The 25,675-nt window shown below is 42.9% G+C and overlaps 1 protein-coding gene across 7 annotated transcripts in view; it reads left to right on the forward strand.

Moving 5' to 3' along the window:
• Positions 1 to 25,675, forward strand: part of LOC144479189 (zinc finger protein 76-like) — a 75,078-nt gene that overhangs the window by 35,097 nt on the left and 14,306 nt on the right. For all 7 annotated transcript variants that reach the window (XM_078197802.1, XM_078197807.1, XM_078197805.1 and 4 more), the window contains 6 exons: positions 861 to 941; positions 4,759 to 4,958; positions 11,294 to 11,368; positions 12,504 to 12,620; positions 21,937 to 22,012; positions 23,556 to 23,681. In XM_078197802.1, coding sequence (XP_078053928.1) covers positions 861 to 941; positions 4,759 to 4,958; positions 11,294 to 11,368; positions 12,504 to 12,620; positions 21,937 to 22,012; positions 23,556 to 23,681 — 675 coding nt within the window. The remainder of the gene's footprint in view (positions 1 to 860; positions 942 to 4,758; positions 4,959 to 11,293; positions 11,369 to 12,503; positions 12,621 to 21,936; positions 22,013 to 23,555; positions 23,682 to 25,675) is intronic.

Raw genomic sequence — 25,675 nt, forward strand, 5'->3', positions numbered from 1 at the left:
GTATGCTTGTATATTTCCATGCTGCTGAATTTGAATCCAAGTCACTTTGCTATGGGCAGATACTGAACAGAGTGCAGGAAAGGGAAGACAGTCTGAGGGAGATAAAACTGAATAACTGTAATGGAGTTGCATTCACTGAGGTCTTGTCACCAGTATCCATTCAACCTACCCTTTGTTAATGGCTGCTATATGGTAAGGAAAGACCCAAGGACAATTCGGAAGAATATGGCTTTGTTTTGAACAAAAGTCATAAAATTTAACTCCTTTTTAATTCACAGTTTCATTGACGTGTGATGATATAACAAAAAAAAATCAAACCTGAAGCCTTTGAATCTTAACAGGAGTATAACACACATCCTGCTGAATACCAGTAACATGCTGTAGTTTGTTTCAGAGTTGTAGTAATTAACATTCTGTAATTTACTATGGAGAGTGTAAAGCAAGAACAACAAACTTATATTCGTACAGTACCCTGTCATCCTTGGTGTATTTAAATCCTGCAGTGATGTATCTACACAGCAACATGACATTGGTCTGATTTTCACAAAGTTTTAATAGATGGTCAACAGAGCTCTTGATTAGCATCTCAGCTAACAGAGGTAAACTTCAACAGAAGAATATTCAACAGATAAATGTGTGTGACTGTTTTGTGCTTGACTTAATCATTCTAGAAAATAAAATGGAAAACTAGAGGGAAGGATTTAGCCCAGTCTTTCTGTAGCATGGGGCAGTAGGAAGGCAAATCACTTTCAGCAAGATTAGAAAAAGGTGCAAGTAATTAGTGTAAACTTGAAAATGTAAACTTGAAGCACTTATTTTTTTCCCACATGTCAAACGTTTTAACATATTAACATCTGCAGGTGACTCTCTGCCCTTTGAAGACGGCCAGGCTGTACAGCTTGAAGATGGCAGCACCGCATACATCCATCACACCCCGAAAGGTAGCTGTCATTCTCACAATGTGCTCTTTGAAATCTTTCTTCTATGCAGGACAGCATCAAGCTAGAACTGATCCAGATATCCAGTGTCAATTGTATAATGACAATTGGAGACTGTTAGTGAATTAAATAAGTGATTGAATTAATATCTCCTGTCGTAGTTGGCAATTAGCACTTATAACAATTCTATTAGGTAAATAATTGATAAAGTTCTGCACTTGCTCTATTATTTCTCAAAGTGAAAAAAAAGCAAGTACTGAAGTGTGAATCATTAAGTACTCAACTGAATTTGTTTCCGTAGCATTTGCTGCTTGGAAAATTACTATGTTTATCTTGTTCAGACCATGGTTGGATCACAGTAAGAATGCTGTAAACATTTGTGACCCCTGTTTAGAAAAAAATGAAATGAGAGGCATTGGAGAAGGTATGCAACAGATGTTCATTAACTGAGAAAATGTAACTCTCGAGCAACATTGCTCGATTCTGCATTCCTATCCTGTCTGATCATTAAGTCCAGCAAGTTTAACATATCTGATAAAACAAAAATAAAAACAGGAAATGTTGAAAACAGTCAGCAGGTCAGGCAGCATCTACGGAGAAAAAAATAATGTTAGCATTTCAAATTGATGACCTTTCATCAAAAGTGGCTATAATAAACATATTTGGTCAATATAAAGATGCACATTTTATGTACATCAAATAATTTTGCATCTTGTTACATACAGAGAACAGAATGGTGAAAGGGCTGTTATAATTACTATAAGTAGGTGATCATGTAATTAAAACTCTCTGAACCGAGTATTTACTAGAATATCTCGGGTAACATTGGGGATGCTGGTGTTCAGGATGCCCTGTGCTGTTACATGATGATAAACATGTGGTCATCTTAGAGAAGTAATGTTTGGAAAATTAGTGCTCCAAATTCTAAACTACAGTTCTAATTCTAATCTACAGTTGATTGGAAAAAATACTATTAGTTTTTATATAAAAGATTATTTCATCTATAAAATTACACTATGCTGGATCATTAGCAGTGTGCAATATATCAATAAAGCCATTTTTATGAGGCTTGCAGGTGTACTAACAGCAATAATGAGGGTGATTCTCCCAAAAGTGCTGAATTGGTGGGAAAACTGTTCTAGATCACGACTGTTTTCTCAGTTCAACTTCTCACCTGAATCTCCGCATTCTGTGCAATGCAGAGGTCACAATTTTGAATATCATTAAAAACCCGGGGGGGGTGGGGCCTATTCACGCCGGAGTCTGACAGTTCTGGAACCCTGCGAATGCGCAGTGGCCCCGATCTGTCAGTCTGCCCGTTTTCTGGCCAGCTCAATCACTGCCCCTCCCCCAATAATTATATTTAAATTACATTTAAAATACATTTAAAACATATTAAAAAAAGATTCAAATGACTTGCCTGTCTCCCCGCCGGTTTCTAGCACGGTCTGGTCTCCGACTGTTCTCCGGCTCTGGGAGATGCGCATGCGTTCCCGACGCATGCACGAATCCTCGAACAAGGCCGTCAACGTGCATCTCCCACCCCGAGCCGCCAGAAAAGTTGCGGGTCGAGATGGGAGAATCGCCCCCAACATTTCTGTTACATCCTGTATCGCAATTTTTGACTCTCACTTCTTCTTATGTCAACATTTATGACAGGAAAATCTTGCATCAACATTTTCCTACGGCTATGTCAACATATGACTGTCGTCTTGCCATTCCAGGCCTCCTACCACTAGGTGGTACTATTTTGTGGGCTGGCCTCTTCTATCCACCATTTTTCTTTAACACAATTTTGGGGATACTTCCTCTCCCAAAATATTAAAGGTAGCCAGGTCTCTCACTCCTACCTGTAACTGCTCAGTTCTGATTGCAGGCTGCAATCACCAACTCCGTTTCTTATGTATAAGTGAGTGTGGGTCTTGGGCTCACCTGCCCCGACTTGATTCAAGCATTAAGATTGGAGTTTGTGCTCCTCCCCACATCTTGGGCTGGAATTTTCCCACCCCGCCCCGCTCCAGCAATTGCCCCCACAGCGGATGCGAAAGCCATTCAAATGTAAGATCCCGGCAGCGGGAGCGACCGGAAAATTCTAATCCTGGTTTCATATTCATGTTAATTGTGGCACAGGCTGGAGTCTGCCATCTTGGATTATGCAAATATATTTATGAACTCACCAAGTACATCAGCAAAAACCTGTTGTAAACTCAGTAATCCTCAACAGACTTCCATTGTTTTTAAATTAACTTTCACATAATTGTAGGTGGCAACAAATTCTCCAGGGGAGACCACAGTTGAAGTGATTATGCTGTTCAAATATATAATCTATCCTATGATCATTAAGAAAGAAGAATATCCTCTGGAACCAGTGTGATCAGTAAAAGACTTGTTTATTAGTGCTTATTTAACCGTGAAGATCTTTGAGACGCCCTGACGTCATGAAAGACGCTATATAAATGCACACATCCATCTCTATTTCCATTTGAATCAATCAGTATCATTCACTTAATGATGATTTGTTACAGTTTTTTTTAACCAATAGGAACGCATCACTAGTTTTCACGTGATTTCACTGGCGGCTCGGTGGCACGGCGGTTAGCACTGCTGCCTCACAGCGCCAGGGACCCGGGCATGGTGACACAGTGGTCAGCACTGCTGCCTCACAGCGCCAGGGACCCAGGCACGGTGACACAGTGGTTAGCACTGCTGCCTCACAGCGCCAGGGGCCCGGGCACGGTGACACAGTGGTTAGCACTGCTGCCTCACAGCGCCAGGGACCAGCGTTCGATTCCTGGCTTGGGTCACTGTCTGTGTGGAGTTTGCACATTCTCCTCGTGTCTGCGTGGGTTTCCTCTGGGTGCTCCGGTTTCTTCCCACAGTCCGAAAGACATGTTAGTTAGGTGCATTGGCCATGCTAAATTCTCCCTCAGTGTACCCGAACAGGTGCCGGAGTGTGGCGACTGGGGGATTTTCACAGTAACTTCATTGCAGTGTTAATGTAAGCCTACTTGTGACAATAATTAATAAAATTTATGGTCTCGTTTCTCTATGAGATAGATGTGAGAATTTTAATCAGACAGATCCTAGTTACAGTATTGGTAGCAATGAATCCCTGACCTGGACTTTTACTTAACTGTCCTGCCAGAAATGGGTGGGTGTCAGAAAGGTGTGGGAGAGGGGGGAAACCAGGAGGTCAGGCTTCCCCAGCGCGCAATGTGGTTTTAACTCGAGCATGTGGGAGTCATCAGCAATTGGTTCCCTGCGCCAAAGCTAGGCTGATTTACAGGCTTGACTTCCAACTTCATAAGGAACCAGCTGTTGGAGGCCACAGGGCCCGATAGGTCCATGGTGCAACACATCCAAGGTAGTGAACACTGAGTAGAGTCTGAGCAGGAAGGAGAGTACGGTCGGGACTTTTGAAAGCTATAATGCTAATATTGAGGGAACAGGTTGCAGATAGTGGCTGATGGAATAGCTGCTGATGGTGGAGTAGAACAAGAAATAAGCTTGTTGTTGGAATGATGAGCCCAGAGTCACGCCATCTTGCAAAGCCCCTGAACTTTGCAGGTGATATACTGTCAATTCCAAGCTTGTTGGCACTCAAGTTGGGAAATGATCCAATGATTTGGCTGAGGTTGCTGCATTGTTTATTAATTTGTGACTCTAAATAAAAGAAAGTAATCAGTAATGGGCCTTGCTGGAAATTGTTTAGGCTGCAGTGTTGGCATACTGTCTTGCAGTGTTGTTACTATTGGCATAAGAACAATCCTGAAAAGCTGGCTGCTATTTTACCTTTAATGGATGTTGTTCATTTTTCCAGATGAGTTTGACCCAGAAGCAGTACAAGCCGTACAATTGGAGGATGGTACAACAGCTTATATTCATCATCCAGTCTCCATGCAGGGTTCCAACACTATCCTGGCTGTGCAGACAGAAGCAGGGTTGGAAACACTGCATGCACCAACAGATGGCACTGTTGACCATGAGACCATGAGTGCCCTTGAGCATTATGCCAACAAGGTAAGTTATCATCTATGATCTAGAACAACCTTTAGTCATTGTCATGAATGTGAGATTTTGTAAGATACTTGTATCTTGGGACTGTCTCTTTAATTCCAGGTAAAAAAAGAGGAATGAAGAGGGTAATTTGACTCTCAATTCTGCTTAACACCAAGCCGGGATGGCTTGATTGTTATGGGGTTAGGTGCTGGGGGCTGTGGTTAATTATATGAAAAGAAAGCGCAGGGTGTTCACACTTGTAAACAGTGTCAAGAGCAGCTGTGCTGACTGTAGATAGACTTTTGGTCTCCAAAGCTTGAGTAAAAAAGAGAGAGAGAGAAAGGGAGGTCTCACAGAAAAAGGACTGTCGCTTGTGTGGTCAGCAGAGAGAAGAAGCTGCAAGTTCTCTAAAAGCTACCAAAGCAGGAGGAAAGGTAGTCTCGGGTCGAAGAAACTCATCTTGTGACAATCTAAGGATTCCAGAAGGTTTGGCCTGGCAAGGACAAGAGAAGTGCCTTTAGGACGGTCACTCAGCATTACGACTCTGTGACAAAACAGGGTGAAGTAAACCTGTTGGAAGCTGGGAGTGATGTTGGACTAGTTCTTGTGAAATTTGTTATTTTACGAAGAGTGGGATGTAAAGTATGCCCATGGCATGGGGTTTTCAATGGTGTTAACAGTTAAAGATGTATATTCTGTAGTTTAGTATATTAGTTGCCTCCTGAATAGTGTTTAGCCAATGCTGCTTTTAGTTCACCTGTTGTAATAAAAGTCTTAAAACCTTATTGTATGATCTTTCCGGTCTCTCACTGAGAATTCAAATATCAATTGAAAATTTATTGGTCTCTATGGGGATCATAACAACATTCAACCAAAAAATTGCTCTGACAACATTAATTGGTCAGTGATTCACAATCCAGACATGCAAAGGTCAGTTTCGAACTGGAATATTTCTAGTGCTGTTAAAACAACATTTGAACATAAAGATTTATTGTAGTACGTTAATTTTGATCAGCCAGCTCCTTAGTAACTAGTGGAAGAAACTCTTAATGTGGTAAACAACTCTACTTCCCAGACTAAACGTTGACAAAATATTTTATAAAAATAGTTCTGTGCGGAATGTTAAACTTATGGGATGCAATCTGCTTGCAATGATCCAACTATCACCTGCCTTCTAATTCCCTTACAGCTGAAGCCACACTCAGTCTGCAATCTCTGTGTGTCGCACCATGGGATATTGACTAGTATTTTTAAAAATCCTGTATCTGCACCTACTTTAAGTTGTCAGGTTCTATTTTGGTCACAGTTTATCTCACTTTTCCTATTGTAAATTTCTATGCCCTCGTTTCCCATTCAACTTTCCTACGTCAACATTGACTGTTACACTTTGAACGAACCCTGTTATTCAAGACTCTTCTGCCATATTTTTCTCTTGCTAATTAAGGTTTCATGCAAAAAAATTTTAAAAATCAAAGATTTGATTAAATTTGTCAGTTAGATTGTTCTTTTAATACCTTCACTAAAGTTTTTCCTCAAAGACTTCAAACTCTTCCAAAAGTTTGTTTTTGTACTTCTTTTCCCAAAGTTGTAACTATGTCGCTGAGGGATTTCTGACCATGTGCCGTTTCTCAAGATGCATCAATAATGTTTAATCTAGTCAAATGAATAACCGCATGCCTTTCTCTCAGTCATTTATTTGGTTGTTTTTCAAAATCAGCTGGAAAAAAATTTCAAAACTTCCCTCATTTATGTTTTTTAACTGAGTAAGAGAGAAAGAGAAAACACGACGAATTATCCATTAAAGGTTTGGTTGGTATTCGAATTATGGTCGAGAAATTTGAGAAAGAACTCAGACTCAGCCACCAAGGTCCTAAGCTCTCAAAAATCCCCCTCTAAACCTCTTCACCTCTCTTTAAATTACCCTTAAAATCTACCTCGTTAGTCACCTGTCCTAATGTCACTTCATATGATTAGGTGTCAAACGCAAGTTGTTCATGAGAAGGATGAACACAAAGTATCGTTCTCATAATTGAAGTAATTTTATGTCAAGAAAAACAAGTTCAACATCAAAATCAAACAACCTTAAATTATCACTTGTGTAAATTATCACTTGTTGGCAGACGTGGGGGAGTTTTAACCCAAAACAGTTGGTAGCTTTAGGCTGGATGGAGCATTAAAGTCTTAAAGAGCAGATTTCCAATTGAAACCCACTTTCAACATGTCCACTTCCAGCTTTAACTGACTAAATTTCAGGTACTTAAGCAATTGGGGCTCGTACTGGGGAAGGTGTGACCTCTATGAGAAGGATGGTCTACACCTTAATCAGAAGGGGACCAATATCCTGGGGGGTAAATTTGCTAAGGCCATGCAGGGAGGTTTAAACTGATTCGGGGGGGGGGAGGGATCCTGAGTAGTGGGGCTGAAAGTGAGGGATGCATGGATGGGGACTGCAATGCACGGCATTGCAGAGGTGGGGTGGAGCAGGGTTTGAAATGTGTATACTTCAATGCCAGGAGTATTCGCAATAAAGTGGGTGAACTTGCAGCGTGGATCAGTACCTGGGACTTCGATGTTGTGGCTATTTCAGAGACATGGATAGAGCAGGGGCAGGAATGGATGCTGCAGGTCCCGGGGTTCAAATGTTTTAGTCGAAGTAGGGAAGGAGGTAGAAGAGGGGGAGGGGTAGCATTATTGGTCAGAGATTGTATCACAGTGTCAGAGAGGAGGTTTGATGAGGACTTATCTGTTGAGGTAGTATGGGCGGAGATTAGAAATAGGAGAGGAGAGGTCACCCTGTTGGGAGTCTTTTATAGACCTCCTAAAAGTTCTAGAGAGGTTGAGGAAAGGATTGCGGAGTCAATCCTGCTTAGGAGTGAAAGTAATAGGGCAATTGTTATGGGGGATTTTAACTTGACTAATATTGACTGGAATTGTTATAGCTCTAGCTCGTTAGAGGGGTCAGTTTTTGTTCAAAGCGTGCAGGAAGGTTTTTTGACTCAGTATGTAGACAGGCCAACTAGAGGTGAGGCTATATTGGATCTGGTGCTGGGAAATGAGCCAGACCAGGTGCTAGACTTGGAAGTTGGTGTGCATTTTGGTGATAGTGACCACAATTCGGTTACGTTCACCTTAGTGATGGAAAGGGATAGGCATGAACCTCGGGCCAGTGGTTTTAGCTGGGGGAAGGGTAATTATGAGGCTATTAGGAGAGAATTAGGAAACATAGGTTGGACTAGGAGATTACAGGGACTGGGAACGTCCGACATGTGGAGTTTTTTCAAGGAGCAGCTACTGCGAGTCTGTGATAGGTATGTCCCTGTCAGGCAAGGAGGAATTGGTAGGGCTAGGGAGCCGTGGTGCACCAAAAAAGTTTCTTTGTTGGTTAAAAAGAAAAAGGAGGCTTATGTTCGGATGAGACGTGAGCACTCGGGTAGTGCACTAGAAAGCTTTAGATTGGCTAAGAGGGAGTTGAAGAGCGAGCTTAGAAGGGCTAAAAGGGGACATGAGAAGACTTTGGCGGATAGGGTTAAAGAGAATTCTAAGGCGTTCTATAGGTATGTCAAGAACAGAAGGTTGGTTAGGGCAAGTTTAGGGCCAGTTATAGATGGCAGAGGGAAGTTATGTGTGGAACCGGAGGAGATTGGTGAAGCATTGAACCAATATTTCTCTTCGGTGTTCACGCAAGGGGACATGAATATAGCTGAGGAGGACACTGGGTTGCAAGGGAGTAGAATAGACAGTATTACAGTTGATAAGGAGGATGTGCAGGATATTCTGGAGGGTCTGAAAATAGATAAATCCCCTGGTCCGGATGGGATTTATCCAAGGATTCTCTGGGAGGCAAGAGAAGTGATTGCAGAGCCTCTGGCTCTGATCTTCAGGTCGTCGTTGGCCTCTGGTATAGTACCAGAAGATTGGAGGTTAGCGAATGTTGTCCCATTGTTTAAGAAGGGGAACAGAGACTTCCCCGGGAATTATAGACCGGTGAGTCTCACTTCTGTTGTCGGCAAGATGTTGGAAAAAATTATAAGGGATAGGATTTATAGTTATTTGGAGAGTAATGAATTGATAGGTGATAGTCAGCATGGTTTTGTGGCAGGTAGGTCGTGCCTTACTAACCTTATTGAGTTTTTTGAGAAAGTGACCAAGGAGGTGGATGGGGGCAAGGCAGTGGACGTGGTATATATGGATTTTAGTAAGGCGTTTGATAAGGTTCACCATGGTAGGCTTCTGCAGAAAATGCAGATGTATGGGATTGGGGGTGATCTAGGAAATTGGATCAGGAATTGGCTAGCGGATAGGAAACAGAGGGTGGTGGTTGATAGTAAATATTCATCATGGAGTGCGGTTACAAGTGGTGTACCTCAGGGATCTGTTTTGGGGCCACTGCTGTTTGTAATATTTATTAATGATCTGGATGAGGGTATAGTTGGGTGGATTAGCAAATTTGCTGATGACACCAAAGTCGGTGGTGTGGTAGACAGTGAGGAAGGGTGTCGTAGTTTGCAGGAAGACTTAGACAGGTTGCAAAGTTGGGCCGAGAGGTGGCGGATGGAGTTTAATGCGGAGAAGTGTGAGGTAATTCACTTTGGTAGGAATAACAGATGTGTTGAGTATAGGGCTAACGGGAGGACTTTGAATAGTGTGGAGGAGCAGAGGGATCTAGGTGTATGTGTGCATAGATCCCTGAAAGTTGGGAATCAAGTAGATAAGGTTGTTAAGAAGGCATATGGTGTCTTGGCGTTTATTGGTAGGGGGATTGAATTTAGGAGTCGTAGCGTTATGTTGCAACTGTACACAACTCTGGTGCGGCCGCACTTGGAGTACTGTGTGCAGTTCTGGTCCCCACATTACAGGAAGGATGTGGAGGCTTTGGAGAGGGTGCAGAGGAGGTTTACCAGGATGTTGCCTGGTATGGAGGGGAGATCCTATGAGGAGAGGCTGAGGGATTTGGGATTGTTTTCGCTGGAAAGGCGGCGGCTAAGAGGGGATCTTATTGAAACATATAAGATGATTAGAGGTTTAGATAGGGTGGATAGTGATAGCCTTTTTCCTCTGATGGAGAAATCCAGCACGAGGGGGCATGGCTTTAAATTGAGGGGGGGTAGTTATAGAACCGATGTCAGGGGTAGGTTCTTTACCCAGAGGGTGGTGAGGGATTGGAATGCCCTGCCAGCATCAGTAGTAAATGCGCCTAGTTTGGGGGCGTTTAAGAGATCCGTAGATAGGTTCATGGACGAAAAGAAATTGGTTTAGGTTGGAGGGTCACAGTTTTTTTTTTTAACTGGTCGGTGCAACATCGTGGGCCGAAGGGCCTGTTCTGCGCTGTAATGTTCTATGTTCTATGTTCTATGTTCTAAATGGTACCTAGCAAGCGTAGGTTAGAGGGATTAGTGAGTAAATATGTAGGGATATGGGGGTAGGGCCTGGGTGGGATTGTGGTCGGTGCAGACTCGATGGGCCAAATGGCCTCTTTCTGCACTGTAGGGTTTCTATGATTTCTAAGCCAACCTGCTCCAGGTATTTTATAATAATAAAGCTGGAGTCCACAATGTCATTCAACTTTAACTGTTCAGCTGAGTTTTCCAATCCATGGGGAACCCGGCAGTTACCTTCAGGTGTGGACTTGGTGTATTCAGGAAGTGAGTGCCTTGACACCCACCTGCTGAATCCCGTGTATCTGTCTGAGGAGCCACTGCAATCAGGCACCCCAATCCCTCACCCCCTTGTTCCTCCCACTCCTCTTTTCCCCCATTAGGCCTCCTATACCAGTACAGCCTCCTGCACCACCTCCAAAGCCACCTCTCTGACCACATCACCTGCACTCCAAAAGGTCTTTGATTCCCCCACCTCCAGGCCCACCAAAGCCCATGATTAAATCCAGTTAGCTAATGTTCACCTCGGGCTTATCCCTAACCCTTGCTGCCGAACATCTGAGATTTATTTCCACCAGACGCATCTTGCACGCTATTTTGCTGTACATTCTCAATCTTAAAAACAGCATGTGATGAAAATTAAGTACATAACTAAGGATGTGATTAAATAAACCATTTATGGTTTTCACAGAACAATGAACAGAATTGTGCAATTCAGTCCAAAGCATCAATAAAAATCCCAGAATATGATTAATTAAATCGTGATCTGTCCAATATACGGTGAGGATGATATCTCCTGGATGGCATAAAACAACCTATCATTAAACAACGACAGAGGAGAGCAGCAAAGTATTTGTCAAACATGTGGAATTTGAGACCAAAGTTATATTTACAGTATTTGATTTTTTTTTTGTTTTAAATTGCTTTAATTAAGGAACAGTTGGGTGAAATGGTAGTAGTTATATGCGTTTGTTGTTTCAGGTGTCTGAGGAGGATGAAGGGGTCAGCAGTACGACTGGACTGCCTTCCGATATGAGCAAGGACAAACCTGTGCAGGTATCACTTGATTCTGTAAATTATAGGGTCAATGTGAGACGCATCAGGGTACACAACTAAATCTCTGGGAAGCGATGGATGTGTCACACCTTTCCTGATTCAATGATAACTAGGGTGAAATTTTGCCGTTGATATTATAACAGAACCAGTAGCAAGCAGTTGAATACTTCCTGCTTTAACTCTGCAAGTTAGAAGATGTTGGTGCCTGGTTTTGATTGGGAGCAATTTGATTGCTGTTTTGAAACAAGTTCAGCCTTCCTCTGAGGGTGTTGGTTTCCTCTGGGTCATACCTTTCTTGACTATTAGCTAACACATTGAGCATATGTATGTGTTACTCTATATTTCTTACCCTTCTAACAGTTTATTCAACTGAATTAACTGTTGTACTATTCTCTATATTGCACATCTTTCTCCGTGTTCTACAAACTAGAACTAAAGTGTCCTATATAAATGCATTAAGTTATCAAGATTAAAGCGTCGCTCCTGTTCTTTTGATCCATTAATTAGTCATCATTAAAATTAGAATTTCAATGAGATCTTACAGGAATGCATTTGCAAATTGTTCTGGGTATTCCCATTCATTTGATTAAAAGCGGTGATTCAGTTGAGTCAATGTTTACTTGCCAGTTTCTCTATGGGGTGAATCGTTTGATTTCAGTTAAAATTTAATAAACTAAACTACCAAATCTGTGACATCCAACTGATGTTGAATTAAAAGTTAACGAGGTGTGTGTTATTGTTGATTCCAACGTCCAGTCCATGTTCAGAATGTGTTTTGTTCCATTTCATTTATCTTTTAGTTGTGCAGTTCAATTTGCCTTTTGGGAGTAATACCATATAGAAATGAACTATTTAATGTCAGATTTTCTATCTTTACTTGGAACTACCTTTGTTTAGCCGTCAGTCCGCGTGTTTCAATCATAAGTGGCAGATTGCCGTTTCCTATTGCTTTCCAGTGAGTTTTCTGATCTGAGGGCTGGCATGAGATTAGAAGTTTGCCATCTAGCTGAGGAGTAAATGTTATCTGAGGCAAGAATGTTATCTGAGGCACACCCGATATGCACTGATGTGCCGTGCCATGCAGTTTACTTTAATTAACATTAGAAGATTTTTATCCCCCTTTGTTTTTATACAGCTGGTGATTGATGGTGAAGTGCGAGTAAGTGCTAAGGGGCAACAGATTGGGGAAAAGGCGTTCCGCTGCGGCTTTGAGGGCTGTGGCCGACTATATACAACTGCACATCATTTAAAGGTAAATAGCTGCTTTTACCTGGTTTGTCTTTCAATTCAGTGCTTTGGGCATTTGAGGCTTCGGCTAATTAATTTACATGCATGCTGTTCCAATTTGAAAAATACAGTATAATGAGTATATTGTCTTTTGTCCTCTGGGCCCGGCCTAGGTTGATGCAATCCAATATGAAATGACTCACTCCTGCTGGACATTTCGTTATGTTAAAGGTGCTACATAAATACAAGTTGTTGTTGAATTACTAAGTATACCAGTGAATCACGGAACAGGCTAGGTCAGATCACAACATCGGAAAAGAGGAACAAGACAATGGACGATCTTGCGATCAGACTTTCGCACATTTAGACCAACAACACGTGAAGAGATTAAATCCTACACAAGGGCACTTTTGTAATAATTTTGTCCATAATTTGCCGTTTTATTCAGAAGGACTGTAACAATGGCTGATGTGAAAATTAGAAGCATCACGTTTCTGCAGTAGAGAGTGGTGTCCTTAGTTTGCGGTTAAGACTTATTTTTGAACACAGTAAAGGGAACATTGTATTTTCTGCATGTGCAGTAGGTGTGATAAAGGGTGAGGCAGCATTCCATTCCCCACTGATAGCTCACACTTTAGTGAGCCTAAAAAAAAAAGTTTTAAACTTATTCAGCAATGCTCATTAAATCTGCAAAATAATATGTGTTCATGCTTTGAAACATCTCTAAGTCACCTGGCACACCCCAATGCTTTTCTGCAATTTGAAACAGTTTATACAAAACAAAAGTGCCCTTGTGTAGGATTTAATCTCTTCACGTGTTGTTGGTCTAAATGTGCGAAAGTCTGATCGCAAGATCGTCCATTGTCTTGTTCCTCTTTTCCGATGTTGTGATCTGACCTAGCCTGTTCCGTGATTCACTGGTATACTTAGTAATTCACCAACAACTTGTATTTATGTAGTACCTTTAACATTACGAAATTCCCCAAAGTTTCTCTCAGGAGTGCTATAAATTTCCAGAATTTTTAACCCACCGAACTGCATAGGAATTTAAAAAAAATATTTCATGGGATGTGGGTGTTGGTGGCTGGACCGCGGTTTGTTGTCCTTGAACTGGCTTGGGCCATTTCAGAGGGCAGTTGAAAGCCAACCACATTGTTGTGGGTCTGGAGTCGTGTGTAGACCAGACCAGGTAAGACCATAAGACATAGGAGCAGAATTAGGCCACTCGGCCCATCGAGTCTGCTCCGCCATTCAACTATGGCTGATATTTTTCTCATCCCCATTCTCCTGCCTTTTCCCCATAACCCCTGATCCCCTTATTAATCAAGAACCTATCTATCTCTGTCTAAAAGACACTCAATGACCTGGCCTCCACAGCCTTCTGAGGCAAAGTGTTCCACAGAATCACCACTCTCTGGCTGAAGAAATTCCTCCTCATCTCTGTTTTAAAGGATCGTCCCTTTAGCCTGAGGTTGTGCCCTCTGGTTCTAGTTTTTCCTACTAGTGGAAACATCCTCTCCCTGTCCACTCTATCCATGCCTCGCAGTATCCTGTAAGTTTCAATAAGATCCCCCCTCATCCTTCTAAACTCCAACGAGTACAGACCCAGAGTCCTCAACCATTCCTCAAATGACAGGACGTAAGGATGACAGATCTCCTTCCCTAAAGGATATTAATGAACCAGATGGTTTTTTTATGACCATCAGTGATAGTTTCATGCTCTCTACTACTGAGACTAGCTTTCAATTCCAGACTTTTTATTGATTTAATTTAAATTCCAACGGCTGCTTTCAAAGTATTAGCCTGGGCCTCTGGATTACTAGTCCAGTGACATTACCGCTATGCCACCATCTCCCCTTGATGGACCCCCCCTAGGGCTGATGAATAAAAGCTTGGTCAAAGAGCTGGTCTTAAGGAGCTTCCTAAAGGGGGGTAGGCAGCAGAGATGTTGAGCAAGGGAGTTCTAGAGCTTTCTCAGGAGCTGAAGGCACAGACATGAATGGTGGACCGATTAAAATTAGGGATGTGCAGGAGACCTGAATTAGAAGAGCGCAGATATCTGGGAGGTTAGTGCAGCTGGAGGAGATTACAGAGATAGGAGACGTGAGGGATTTGAAAACAGATGAGAATTTAAAAATGAACCATTGTTTAACTGGTACCGATATAGGTCAACAAGGGCAGGGGTGATGGGTGAAGAGAGTTAGGACACAATCTAACCTCAAGTTCATGGAGAGTTGCCAGCAGCACTCTACAATGGTCACGTTCATAGAAAGCAAATATATGGGGATGAGCATTTCAGCAACAGACACATTATCAATGCGATAATTATTTATTTGTGTACCACCCCATAGCAACAAAAATGTTTGCTATGTGTAGTTTTTCTTCAAGTCCTCCTGATAGGATGACCTCTCACAGAGACTCCTGAGACGTAAAGGATGTTCCAGTTTCCACCTTGCCTCACTGTCTCTCCCCTGTTCCACTCTCTCACCTACTCTCGAATCTCACGTTTCCTTTCCCCCTGCTGTCTTTGGGCTCTTCAGCTTTTTTCCATTTTCTATTCCTTTTCTTCCCACTCTGATTGAAAAGACATTGAGGGAGAGATAATTATGAATTCATGCGATTCTCTATCTCTTTCCTGTACTCCGTCCCGTCATCGTTTGAGATCCAACCCACTACAGCGGTCAGTGCGGATCTCAGCAAACTTGAAAATGGAGCGGAATTTGGCTTTGCGGTAATAAGTGTATAAGGAGTACCGAAAGAGGCTGAGGACACAGGCTTGAGGACACTGGTGAACCTGTTAGGCAGCTCAACACCGAACTCAGTGCGCATAGAGTCCAGGGAAGCTGAGTTAATAGGGTTCAAGACTGCAATTTAAGTATTTAAGTAAAACTGCCTATTTCAGTTCAGGTGGATTTTAGGAAGCCAATGGCTGGGACTTTAGGTCAAATTTTAATTTTGCCATTGCTCTATTCTCCAGCTTAAACAGGATGGTAAAAATAAACCTAACTAGGCTCGAATAACTGTGTGTGTATCTGAATCAAATATTATCCTGCAGTCTGCGTGACTTCTGCCATGTGATTTCACTGGAGCACGTCGTAGGTAATTGTTACCATCCACGGCCTTTTGGCTAAGATGCAAATGAGATCCAGCCTTGGAGGAGGAACCCTGCCCATCCTCCAATCAGCTGGGCTCATGTAGAGCAGGCCCAAGACAGGTGTGAAGGCCCTGTCTTGTCAGCCTGGATCGGATATGTCTCAACTTGTTCAGACTCTGAATTGGACTTGATTTGATTGAATTGGAAAAGTATTTTAAAAAATTGTTACCATCCAGTGGAAGCAGTAAGTACTGCAATATGTGCGCACATACAAGTGTTCATCGAAAACCTCCAGCCTCGTCTGCGGCTGGGATTCTCCAGTGCCGCTGCAGCGAATGGAGTTTTGGCTGAACACCGAAGTCTCCATTTCGCTAGTAGCGGGGCAGCTACAGATGAGATCTGAGAATCCCGCCTGTTATCTTTTCTTTGTTGCCTAAGATATGATGCCGGCGTTGGACTTGCCTGGGATTGCAAAATCTCACCAACTGCGCCTGGCAGCATCTGTAAGGAAAGAAAAGAGCTAACGTTTCGAGTCCAGATGATCCTTTGTCAAAGCTTTGAAGGGTCATCTGGACTCGAAACCTTTTCTCTCCTTACAGATGCTGCCAGACCTGCTGAGATTTTCCAGCGTTTTCTCTTTTGGTTTCAGGTTCCAGCATCCGCAGTAATTTGCTTTATTTCACTAACTGTCCTGGCTGGAGATAATTCCCACCTCCTGAACCTGTGCTCAACCCTCTCTCCACTTGCATTGTCTGTACCTGTAAAGATTCGCATTCCAACCCATTATCTTGCAATTGAGTCTATGTCTATATATGCCCTGTTTGTGAACCCAACTCCCACTCACTTGATGAAGGGGCAGCGCTCCGAAAGCTCGTGCTACCAATTAAACCTGGTGTTGTAAGACTTCTTGCGTTGCCGAAGATAGTTAAGGATTGACAAGTTTTATTTGAAAGATTTATATCACTGCAGTAACAAAACAGCGATAGCATTTCATGTGGAAAGGTTTCACCTGACTTCTCTCAATGGGTAGTGAAAATCTGAAACTCTTCCCCTCCCTCCTCCCCAAAAGCTGGTATGGCTGTGTGGAGTGGGGTGGGGGGGGGGGAGGTGAGGGGTCAGTTGAAAATGTCAAAGCTGAGATTAATGTATTTTTTACGTCAAGGCGTCAAGTGATATGGAACTGAGACAGTTAGTTTGATATAGCTCAACCATGATCTCTTTGAATGTGGAAACCAGTTTAATGGGCTGAATGGCCTATTCACGTTTCTATCTTTCTGCCATATTAAAGTTGATTTATTAGTCACAAGTAAGGCTTACATTAACGCTGCAATGAAGTTCCTGTGAAATTCCCCTAGTCGCCACACACCGGTACCTGTTCGGGTCAATGTACCTTGTACTTCTACACTAAATCACTGGATTTGGTGTTGCACTGTCTAACCAGTCACTCTCAACTTACCCCCCTCCCATCTTACCAGCATTTTATAGGGAGCGAGAAAACCTTTCAAGTGGATTTTTATTTAACGCAAATGTCAGCCTATAAGTCGACCCTTGAAGTCTCAATCCTTCCAAAAATAGGGGTCAACTTATACGCTGAGTATGAACATGAACCACAGAGTGTGTAAACTCCTGCTAATCGCTTACTTGATCCCTTCTGCCAAGTGATAAGGTGCCAGTGAATAAGACATGCGTTTGCGGGGTGAAAAATTGAAGTTATCTACTAATGTGAGTACAGTGTGTCTTGGCTGAAAAAGAGGATCAAGCTACATGACAAGTATATGCAAAAACATGACTTTGGAGGCCAGATAAATGGGGTTGGCTTGTAAGCTGGGTTGACGCACACTCTGTGATCTACGGTATGTGGTTATAGAAACCCTATAGTGCAGGAGGAGGCCATTTGGCCCATCGTGTCTGCACCGATAACAATCCCACATAGCCCCTATCCCCGTAACCACACATATTTACCTCGCTAATCCCTCTAACCCAACGGATCCCGGGACACTAAGGGACAATTTAGCATGGCCAATGCACCTATCCCGTGCATCTTTGGCCTTTGGGAGGAAACTGGGGCACCCGGAGGAAACCCACGCAGACACGGGGAGAATATGCAGGCGGCACGGTAGCACAGTGGTTAGCACTGCTGCTTCACAGCTCCAGGGACCTGGGTTCGATTCCCGGCTTGGGTCACTGTCTGTGTGGAGTTTGCACATTCTCCTCGTGTCTGCGTGGGTTTCCTCCGGGTGCTCTGGTTTCCTCCCACAGTCCAAAGATGTGCGGGTTAGGTTGATTGGCCATGGTAAAATTGCCCCTTAGTGTCCTGGGATGTGTAGATTAGAGGGATTAGCGGGTAAAATATGTAGGGATATGGGGGTAGGGCCTGGGTGGGATTGTGGTCGGTGCAGACTCGATGGGCCGAGTGGCCTCTTTCTGTACTGTAGGATTTCTATGATTTCCACACAGACAGTGACCCAAGCCCGAAATCGAACCCATGTCCTTGGAGCTGTGACGTAGCAGTGCTAACCACTGTGCCACCATGCTGCCATATCGAATAAGTAAAATTGATGACTTCCTTGATGGCTAGGTGCAGAATGGAGAGTCTTGTAGTTTTATTGAAGAAGGCTGCACTCCAGTTCTAGTTGTGTGCTGAGTTAACCAATTTCAACCAATACAATAGCGGATTGTTGCAGCTGATGTCAGTGTTCCTGGGAAAAGGTTAGGGTTCCTGAGTATGATTCACTAGGAGACAAATTGTATTGTGTGATTACAGTGGGATCAGCTTCACTGCGTGGACTATAATGCTTCAAGAAGGTGGCAATGAATACTGGTCTTTCTGACAAAACTCACATCTCGAGAATGTGAAGAAGTCTGTATGATTACAATTGCCTGTGTCTCTGTTTCCATTGGCCTGTCCTCGCACCCCAATAACCAAACATTGAACCTCTTTATTGTTATCAGATGGCACATGGGACTTTCACTGTCCTTCAGGAAATTAATATTGGAGACGCCAGATACCTTTTCCAAAGAGATTAAAGGGATGAAATTAATTAACCTAAAAGATTTGTGTTGCAAGAAAAGGAGGCTGCCAGTTTGCTATTTCCCTCCAGATCAATTTAACGCCCCTCCCCCCCCGCCTCAACCACCAAGCCACTCCACCATCCTGCCATTCCCCAAGTATTCAGCAGATTTATTCACATTGCAGCAAGCAGTGAAAATGAGATATTGAAATCCGTCCAAACAGCTTGGTGCCAGTTCATGACCACACTTGGGCTATTGATCTGTTCTGATGAAACAGGGTTCAAAGCAGGTGGCTTTATGGCTGTTTCTGGTGGTACTCATAATGACATTTCAAACCAAATATTAACATATTAAGAATACTTCCTCTGCGACTGGTTCCTGAACTTCCTAACTCACAGACCACAATCAGTAAGGATAGGCAACAACATCTCCTCCACGATCATCCTCAACACCGGTGCCCCACAAGACTGTGTTCTCAGCCCCCTGCTATACTCCTTACACACCAATACTGTGTGGCCAAATTCCCCTCCAGTTTGATTTTCAAGTTTGTTGACGACACCACCGTAGTGGGTCGGATCTCAAACAATGACATGACAGAGTACAGGAATGAGATAGAGAATCTGGTGAACTGGTGCGGCAACAATAATCTCTCCCTCAATGTCAACAAAATGAAGGAGATTGTCATCGACTTCAGGAAGCGTAAAGGAGAACATGCCGTTATCTACATCAATGGGGACAAAGTAGAAAGGGTCGAGAGCTTCAAGTTTTTAGGTGTCCAGATCACCAACAGCCTGTCCTGGTCCCCCCATGCCGACACTATAGTTAAGAAAGCCCCTAACGCCTCTACTTTCTCAGAAGACTAAGGAAATTTGGCGTGTTAGCTATGTAGAGAAAGATCAACTTAATGCAAGGTAAGTCCATTCAAAAGTCTGACAGCAGCAGAGAAGAAGCTGTTCTTGAGTCGGTTGGTACGTGACCTCAGACTTTTGTATCTTTTTCCTGAAGGAAGAAGGTGGAAGAGAGAATGTCCGGGGTATGTGGGGTCCTTAATTATGGTGGCTGCTTTGCCGAGGCAGCGGGAAGTCTCTCCAACTTTTACAGATGCACCATAGAAAGCACTCTTTCTGGCTGTATCACAGCTTGGTCTGGCTCCTGCTCTGCCCAAGACCGCAAGGAACTACAAAAGGTCGTGAATGTAGCCCAATCCATCACGCAAACCAGCCTCCCATCCATTGACTCTGTCTACACTTCCCGCTGCCTCGGCAAAGCAGCCACCATAATTAAGGACCCCACATACCGTGGACATTCTCTCTTCCACCTTCTTTCAGGAAAAAGATACAACAGTCTGCGGTCACATACCAACCGACTCAAGAACAGCTTCTTCTCTGCTGCTGTCAGACTTTTGAATGGACTTACCTTGCATTAAGTTGATCTTTCTCTACACCCTAGCTATGACTGTAACACTACATTCTGCACTCTCACGTTTCTTTCTCTATGAACAGTATGCTTTGTCTGTATAGCGCACAAGAAACAATACTTTTCACTGCATGTTAATACATGTGACAATAATAAATCAAATCAAATGCATTGTTCCCAAGTGAGTGTTTCTGGAGCCATCTTTTCTCTGTAGTCAATCAGGTGGCTTTTAAATGAAAGAAATAGCCATTTTGAGTGTGGCTCGACTGTTTTACATTCAGAAAGCTGGCAGAGAAAGGTTGATGGACAAAATATTTTTCTCGCATCTGTAATGGGGATTTCTCATAAGTATCATCCTCCAATTTCTGCTTTGAATTTTATTTACAGCAATGTTTAGATTGAAATGGGAAGAGTACCAGTACACCAGATTACTATTGTGCAAACCTCTCAAATGAAGCACTGAGACATTCGAGGAAGGGATTGTACTGGAAAGCAGTAATAATTTATACCTAATGCACAAAACTCAATCCAATATCTCCGTTAGTTTAAGTGAGTAAATCTTGCTCCGTTTCTGGTCTGTTTTGTTTCTCTATTTCGGTAAATGGGACACTGTAGGGTGCCACAGTTTGCCTCACTCCACCTGGATTGGGGAGAGGGAAAACATCAGCCAGCGTTTCCACTCCAGCTGTCTGCCCGGTGAGCTGGAATGGAAATTTGTACGTGTGAATGTTGGGAGAGAACATAATTGGGATAATTGTCATTCTTCAGCCAACTGACACCTCCTGGGATGGCACAGTGGCACAGTGGTTAGCACTGTTGCCTCGCAGCTCCAGGGGCTTGGGTTCAATTCTGGCTTTGGCTGACAGTCTGTGTGGAACTTTCACGTTCTCCCCGTGTCTGCATGGGATTCCTTCGGGTGCTCCAGTTTCCTCCCACACTCCAGAGACGTGCAGGTTAGCTGGATTGGCCATGACAAATTGCCCCTTAGCATCCCACGGTTAGATGGATTAGCGATGTGTGGGATTATAGGGATAGAGGGCCTGGATAAGTTACTCTGTTAAAGAGTCAGTGCAGACTCGATGGGCCGAATGATCTCTTCTGCACTGTAGGGATTCTATGATACTGTGAAGCTCTCCACACGAGCATTGGCCACACAAGCCAGGTATAGGAGAGTGACGAGCACCCTTGCAACTGTAGCCCAGGAAAGAGAAAGCACCTTTGCAAGAAGAGGGAAGAAATGAAGAGCTGTTGAAATACAGTGACTTGGTCTTAGCTAACCACAGTGAAGGTTCAGATAATGAGCATAAATGGTGACAGGTCTGCTGTAACCTGATTGGATCCTGTATGATAGAGAATGGTAATGCAAGACATGCTAGTTAGGTGATAAAAGCAAATTACTGCAGATGCTGGAATCTGAAACCAAAAGAGAAAACGCTGGAAAATCTCAGCAGGTCTGGCAGCATCTGTAAGGAGAGAAAAGAGCTGACGTTTCGAGTCCAGACGACCCTTTGTCAAAGCTCTTGCTTTGTCAATGCTGGTTAGGTGCATTGACCATGCTAAATTCTCCCTCAGTGTACCCGAACAGGCGCCGGAGTGTGGCGACTAGGGGATTTTCACAGTAACTTCATTGCAGTGTCAATGTAAGCCTTACTTGTGACTAATAAATAAACTTAACTTATGTAACCAGATAAGGAAAGCACTTGACATGAGTTTACAGCAGCACTGCCAATCTGTAAAAGTAACCATTAGTCTTTCTCTGACACATTGACAAACATGTGAGTGCTGAGTTGTAATCACTGTTTCTTGTGCTGTATTGCAGGTTCATGAACGGGCTCATACAGGGGACCGACCATACCGGTGTGAGCAACCGGGTTGTGGAAAGGCATTTGCTACAGGTGATAACAGAAACATTCACTATATAGAAAGTTGGGTTCATATTCCAGGACAATTGGAACAAATCCACTGAGGAAAGTGTGCCGGGTTAGCTGAGTTTTAAACTTGTATTTTGGAATAATGAATTTTTACAAAATTGTTCATGGGATGTGGGTGCCCCTGGCTCAGCCAGTATTGTTTTGCCCTTGAGAAAGTGATGGTGAGCTGCCTCCTTGAACCGCTGCAGCCCATGTGGTGTAGGTACTCCCACAGTGCTGTTAGGGAGGGAGTTCCAGGATTCTGACCCAGTGATATTGAAGGAATGGTGATATATTTCCAAGTCAGGATGGTGTGCGGCTTGATGGTAAACTTGCAGACGGTGATGTTCCCATGTACTTACTGCCCATGTCCTTCCAGGTGATAATGTTTGAGTGTTTGAAAGGTGCTGTCAAAGGAGCCTTTGTGAGTTGCTGCAGTGCATCTTGTAGATGGTACACACTGCTGCCACTGAGCATCGGTGGTGGAGGGAGTGGATGTTGAAGATGGTGGATGGGATTCTAATCAAACGGGCCGCTTCCTCCTTGATGGTGTTGAGCTTCTTGGGTGTTGTTGGAGCTGTACCCATCCAGGCAACTGAGAGTATTCCATTACACTCCTGACTTGTACCTTGTAGATGGCGGACAGGCTTTGGGGAGTGAGGAGGTGAGTTACTCACTGCAGAGTTCCCAGCCTCTGACCTGCCCTTGTCGCCACAGTATTTATACCTGGTTCCATTTCTGGTCAGTGGCAAGCCCCCAGGATGTTAATAGAGACGTGCTGAGGCATTATCTGCTGTGAATCTCCAGTTATGAAAGTTTTGACTATTCTTGTGCCTCAGTGGGTTTATCCAGTGAGCAGCTAAATCACCAGATGGAGAGAGTCACAGGTTTGATCACTGGATTGTGCTGAGTTACCTAACCTCAGCAGGATGGTGGCCTGTGTACTACAATTGGTCACAGTGCCTCTAAGCTGTCCAGATTCTTTCCCATCTATGGTTTAAGTTACTTAACATTCCTAAACTGTAGGTCTCCTTCCCCTGTCAGCGGGAATGCTCATGAAAAGCCTATACTTGTCCCTTTTGTCTCCCTACTTCATCAGTCAGTATCTTGTCTCCCTTTATCATCTCACATCTTAACCTAAACAGATCAATTGTGATGAATTTCTGGACAAAAGTGTCAGTGCGGTAGGTCACTGGACTACCTAAAAGGCTATTTGCGAAGTTAATTAGTGCTTTGCATGAACATATATGACCCTGAGCATCCAGGAGCTTCAGAAGAATAAAATAACCCTTTTGTTTTCCCTTGTATTCCGCATTGTTACATTTCTGTTTCAGAAATAGTCTCTCATTTGTGTTCCTTTTTCTTCTAGCTTCTGCCCTACTTCCATGAATCCACCTGTGGTGCCACTCAATTGATCACTTTGTGTGATACCTTTCCAGATCTCTGCTGGTGTTTAAATTTAGTTCAGATGAGAGAAGTATTTCAATGAAATTTAAACTCAGGGTATTGTGTTTTTGTTCAATTCCAGGTTATGGATTGAAAAGCCACACCAGAACGCACACGGGAGAAAAACCGTACAAATGCCCAGAAGACACATGTAACAAAGCATTCAAAACATCAGGAGACTTACAGAAACATATCAGAACACACACAGGTCAGATAATGGCTCCAAAGCACCTGTGAAGATTATTATTATATTAGATTTAGCACTTGAAATGAAGGGATTTTTTCTCTGGAGGGTAGAAGGCTGAGGGGTGATCTTATAGAGGTCTATAAAATAATGAGGGGCACAGATAAGCTAGATAGTCAATATCTTTTCCCAAAGATAGGGGAGTTTAAAACTAGAGGGCATAGGTTTAAGGTGAGAGGGGAAAGATACAAAAGTGTCCAGAGGGGCAATTTTTTCTCACACAGGGTGGTGAGTGTCTGGAACAAGCTGCCAGAGGTAGTAGTAGAGGCAGATTTAGTTTTGTCTTTTAAAAAGCATTTAGACAGTTACATGGGTAAGATGGGTACAGAGGGATATGGGCCAAATGTGGGCAATTGGGATTAGCTTAGGGTTTTTAAAAAAGGACAAGTTGGGCCTGTTTCCATGCTGTAAATCTCTATGACTCCAAGGGGATCAAGGGATACGGGGGGGAAGGTGGGAACAGATTATTGATCATAATGAATGGCAAAGCAGACTCAAGGGGCCGAATGGCCTCCTGCTGCTCCTATTTTCTATATTTCTATTATACCTTCATGTAACGATAAAGTGAACTATTTGTATTTATAGTTTTGACTTGATTTAGAATTGAATGAAGAATTTGGCATCAATTATATGTTACAATTAGCCTTCCTGTGCCGAGGCTAGGTGCAGCTCCCTCCTGATTCATTAGTGAATTCATGATGGAAAGTCTCTCTAAGTGTGGATACCAGGTGAAATCAGGCTGTGGTTTGATGGCATGGCCCCTACAGCCAAATATCTGACAATGCTCATTACAGAAAAAATAACTAATTAGTGAATTATACCACACTACTTCTGGAGAGGGAAAATGGGAGTTAATTTTTGTGGGTATGCTAAGAATTCAAAAGAGACTTTTGGTAAGAAAGAAATGATGATTTTGACACTATACTGGAGTTTTTGTTCTTTATTTAAGCACATGTCAGCACAACTTCTGGAGCAAAATGGTCTCAATGTTGGCCAAGTGCCCAAAGTTGTTAATATCCACATTTCTTACTGGGGTTCATTAAGAAACGGCGTTGAAAGATGGTGCAGATGATTTGTTTGACATTATTTGGAGTTGGACTCTGATGGTTTGCCAAGGGATGTTGTATATTTGTATATTCAGATAAAATGCAACCAATTTGTAAATCCTTGTATTGCAGCTCCTTTAATTATTTATTCAACCGTTTAATAAAAACCAGAGTAACACACAGGATTAACAAAAGCAATATTCAGCTCAAAGCAATTGCACTTCTAAAATGCGCTGTCACCGCTTAATACTTCATGCTGACCATTGAAAATATAAATACTTGAGGAATTTTATTTACCTGGATCAGAATCCATTTTGAATTCGGAACTCTATAAAAGCGATATTTTGCCACTTTTCCCAATTTTCCTTGCATTGTGATAGCGGCTGCACTTCAAAAGTACTTTATTAGTTGCAAATCACTTTGGAACAACTTGGGGTTCTGAAAGTCACTCTATAACTGGAAGATCTTCACTATAGAGAATACAAGTAACATCTCAAAAACAGCTGTAAGTAAGGGAGGGAGGAACTCAAGAAAATTGCAATAACCAGGGAGTGGTATTGAGCAAATTGTTGAAGCAACGGGCTTACAGATGGATGTCATCCAAGGGTCTTCAAATTAGTGACTACTGAGGTAGTTGATGTATTGCTTTTAATTTTCCAAAATTCCCTAGATTCAGCGAACGTCCCATTAGATTGGAAAATAATGAATGTAACTCTTCTTTAAAAAGGCAGACACAAAGCAGGAAATTACTGGCCAGTTAGCTTAACATCTGCCAGAGGGAAAATGTTCGAAGCAAGACATTTATGGCAGGGCACTTAGATAAAGTCAAGGGATTGAGACAGAGTCAGCATGGCTTTGTGAGCGGGAAATCATGTTTAACCAATTTATTGGAGTTCTTTGAAGAAGTAAGTG

This window comes from Mustelus asterias, chromosome 25 (assembly GCF_964213995.1).
Source record: "Mustelus asterias chromosome 25, sMusAst1.hap1.1, whole genome shotgun sequence".
Lineage (NCBI taxonomy): Eukaryota > Metazoa > Chordata > Chondrichthyes > Carcharhiniformes > Triakidae > Mustelus > Mustelus asterias.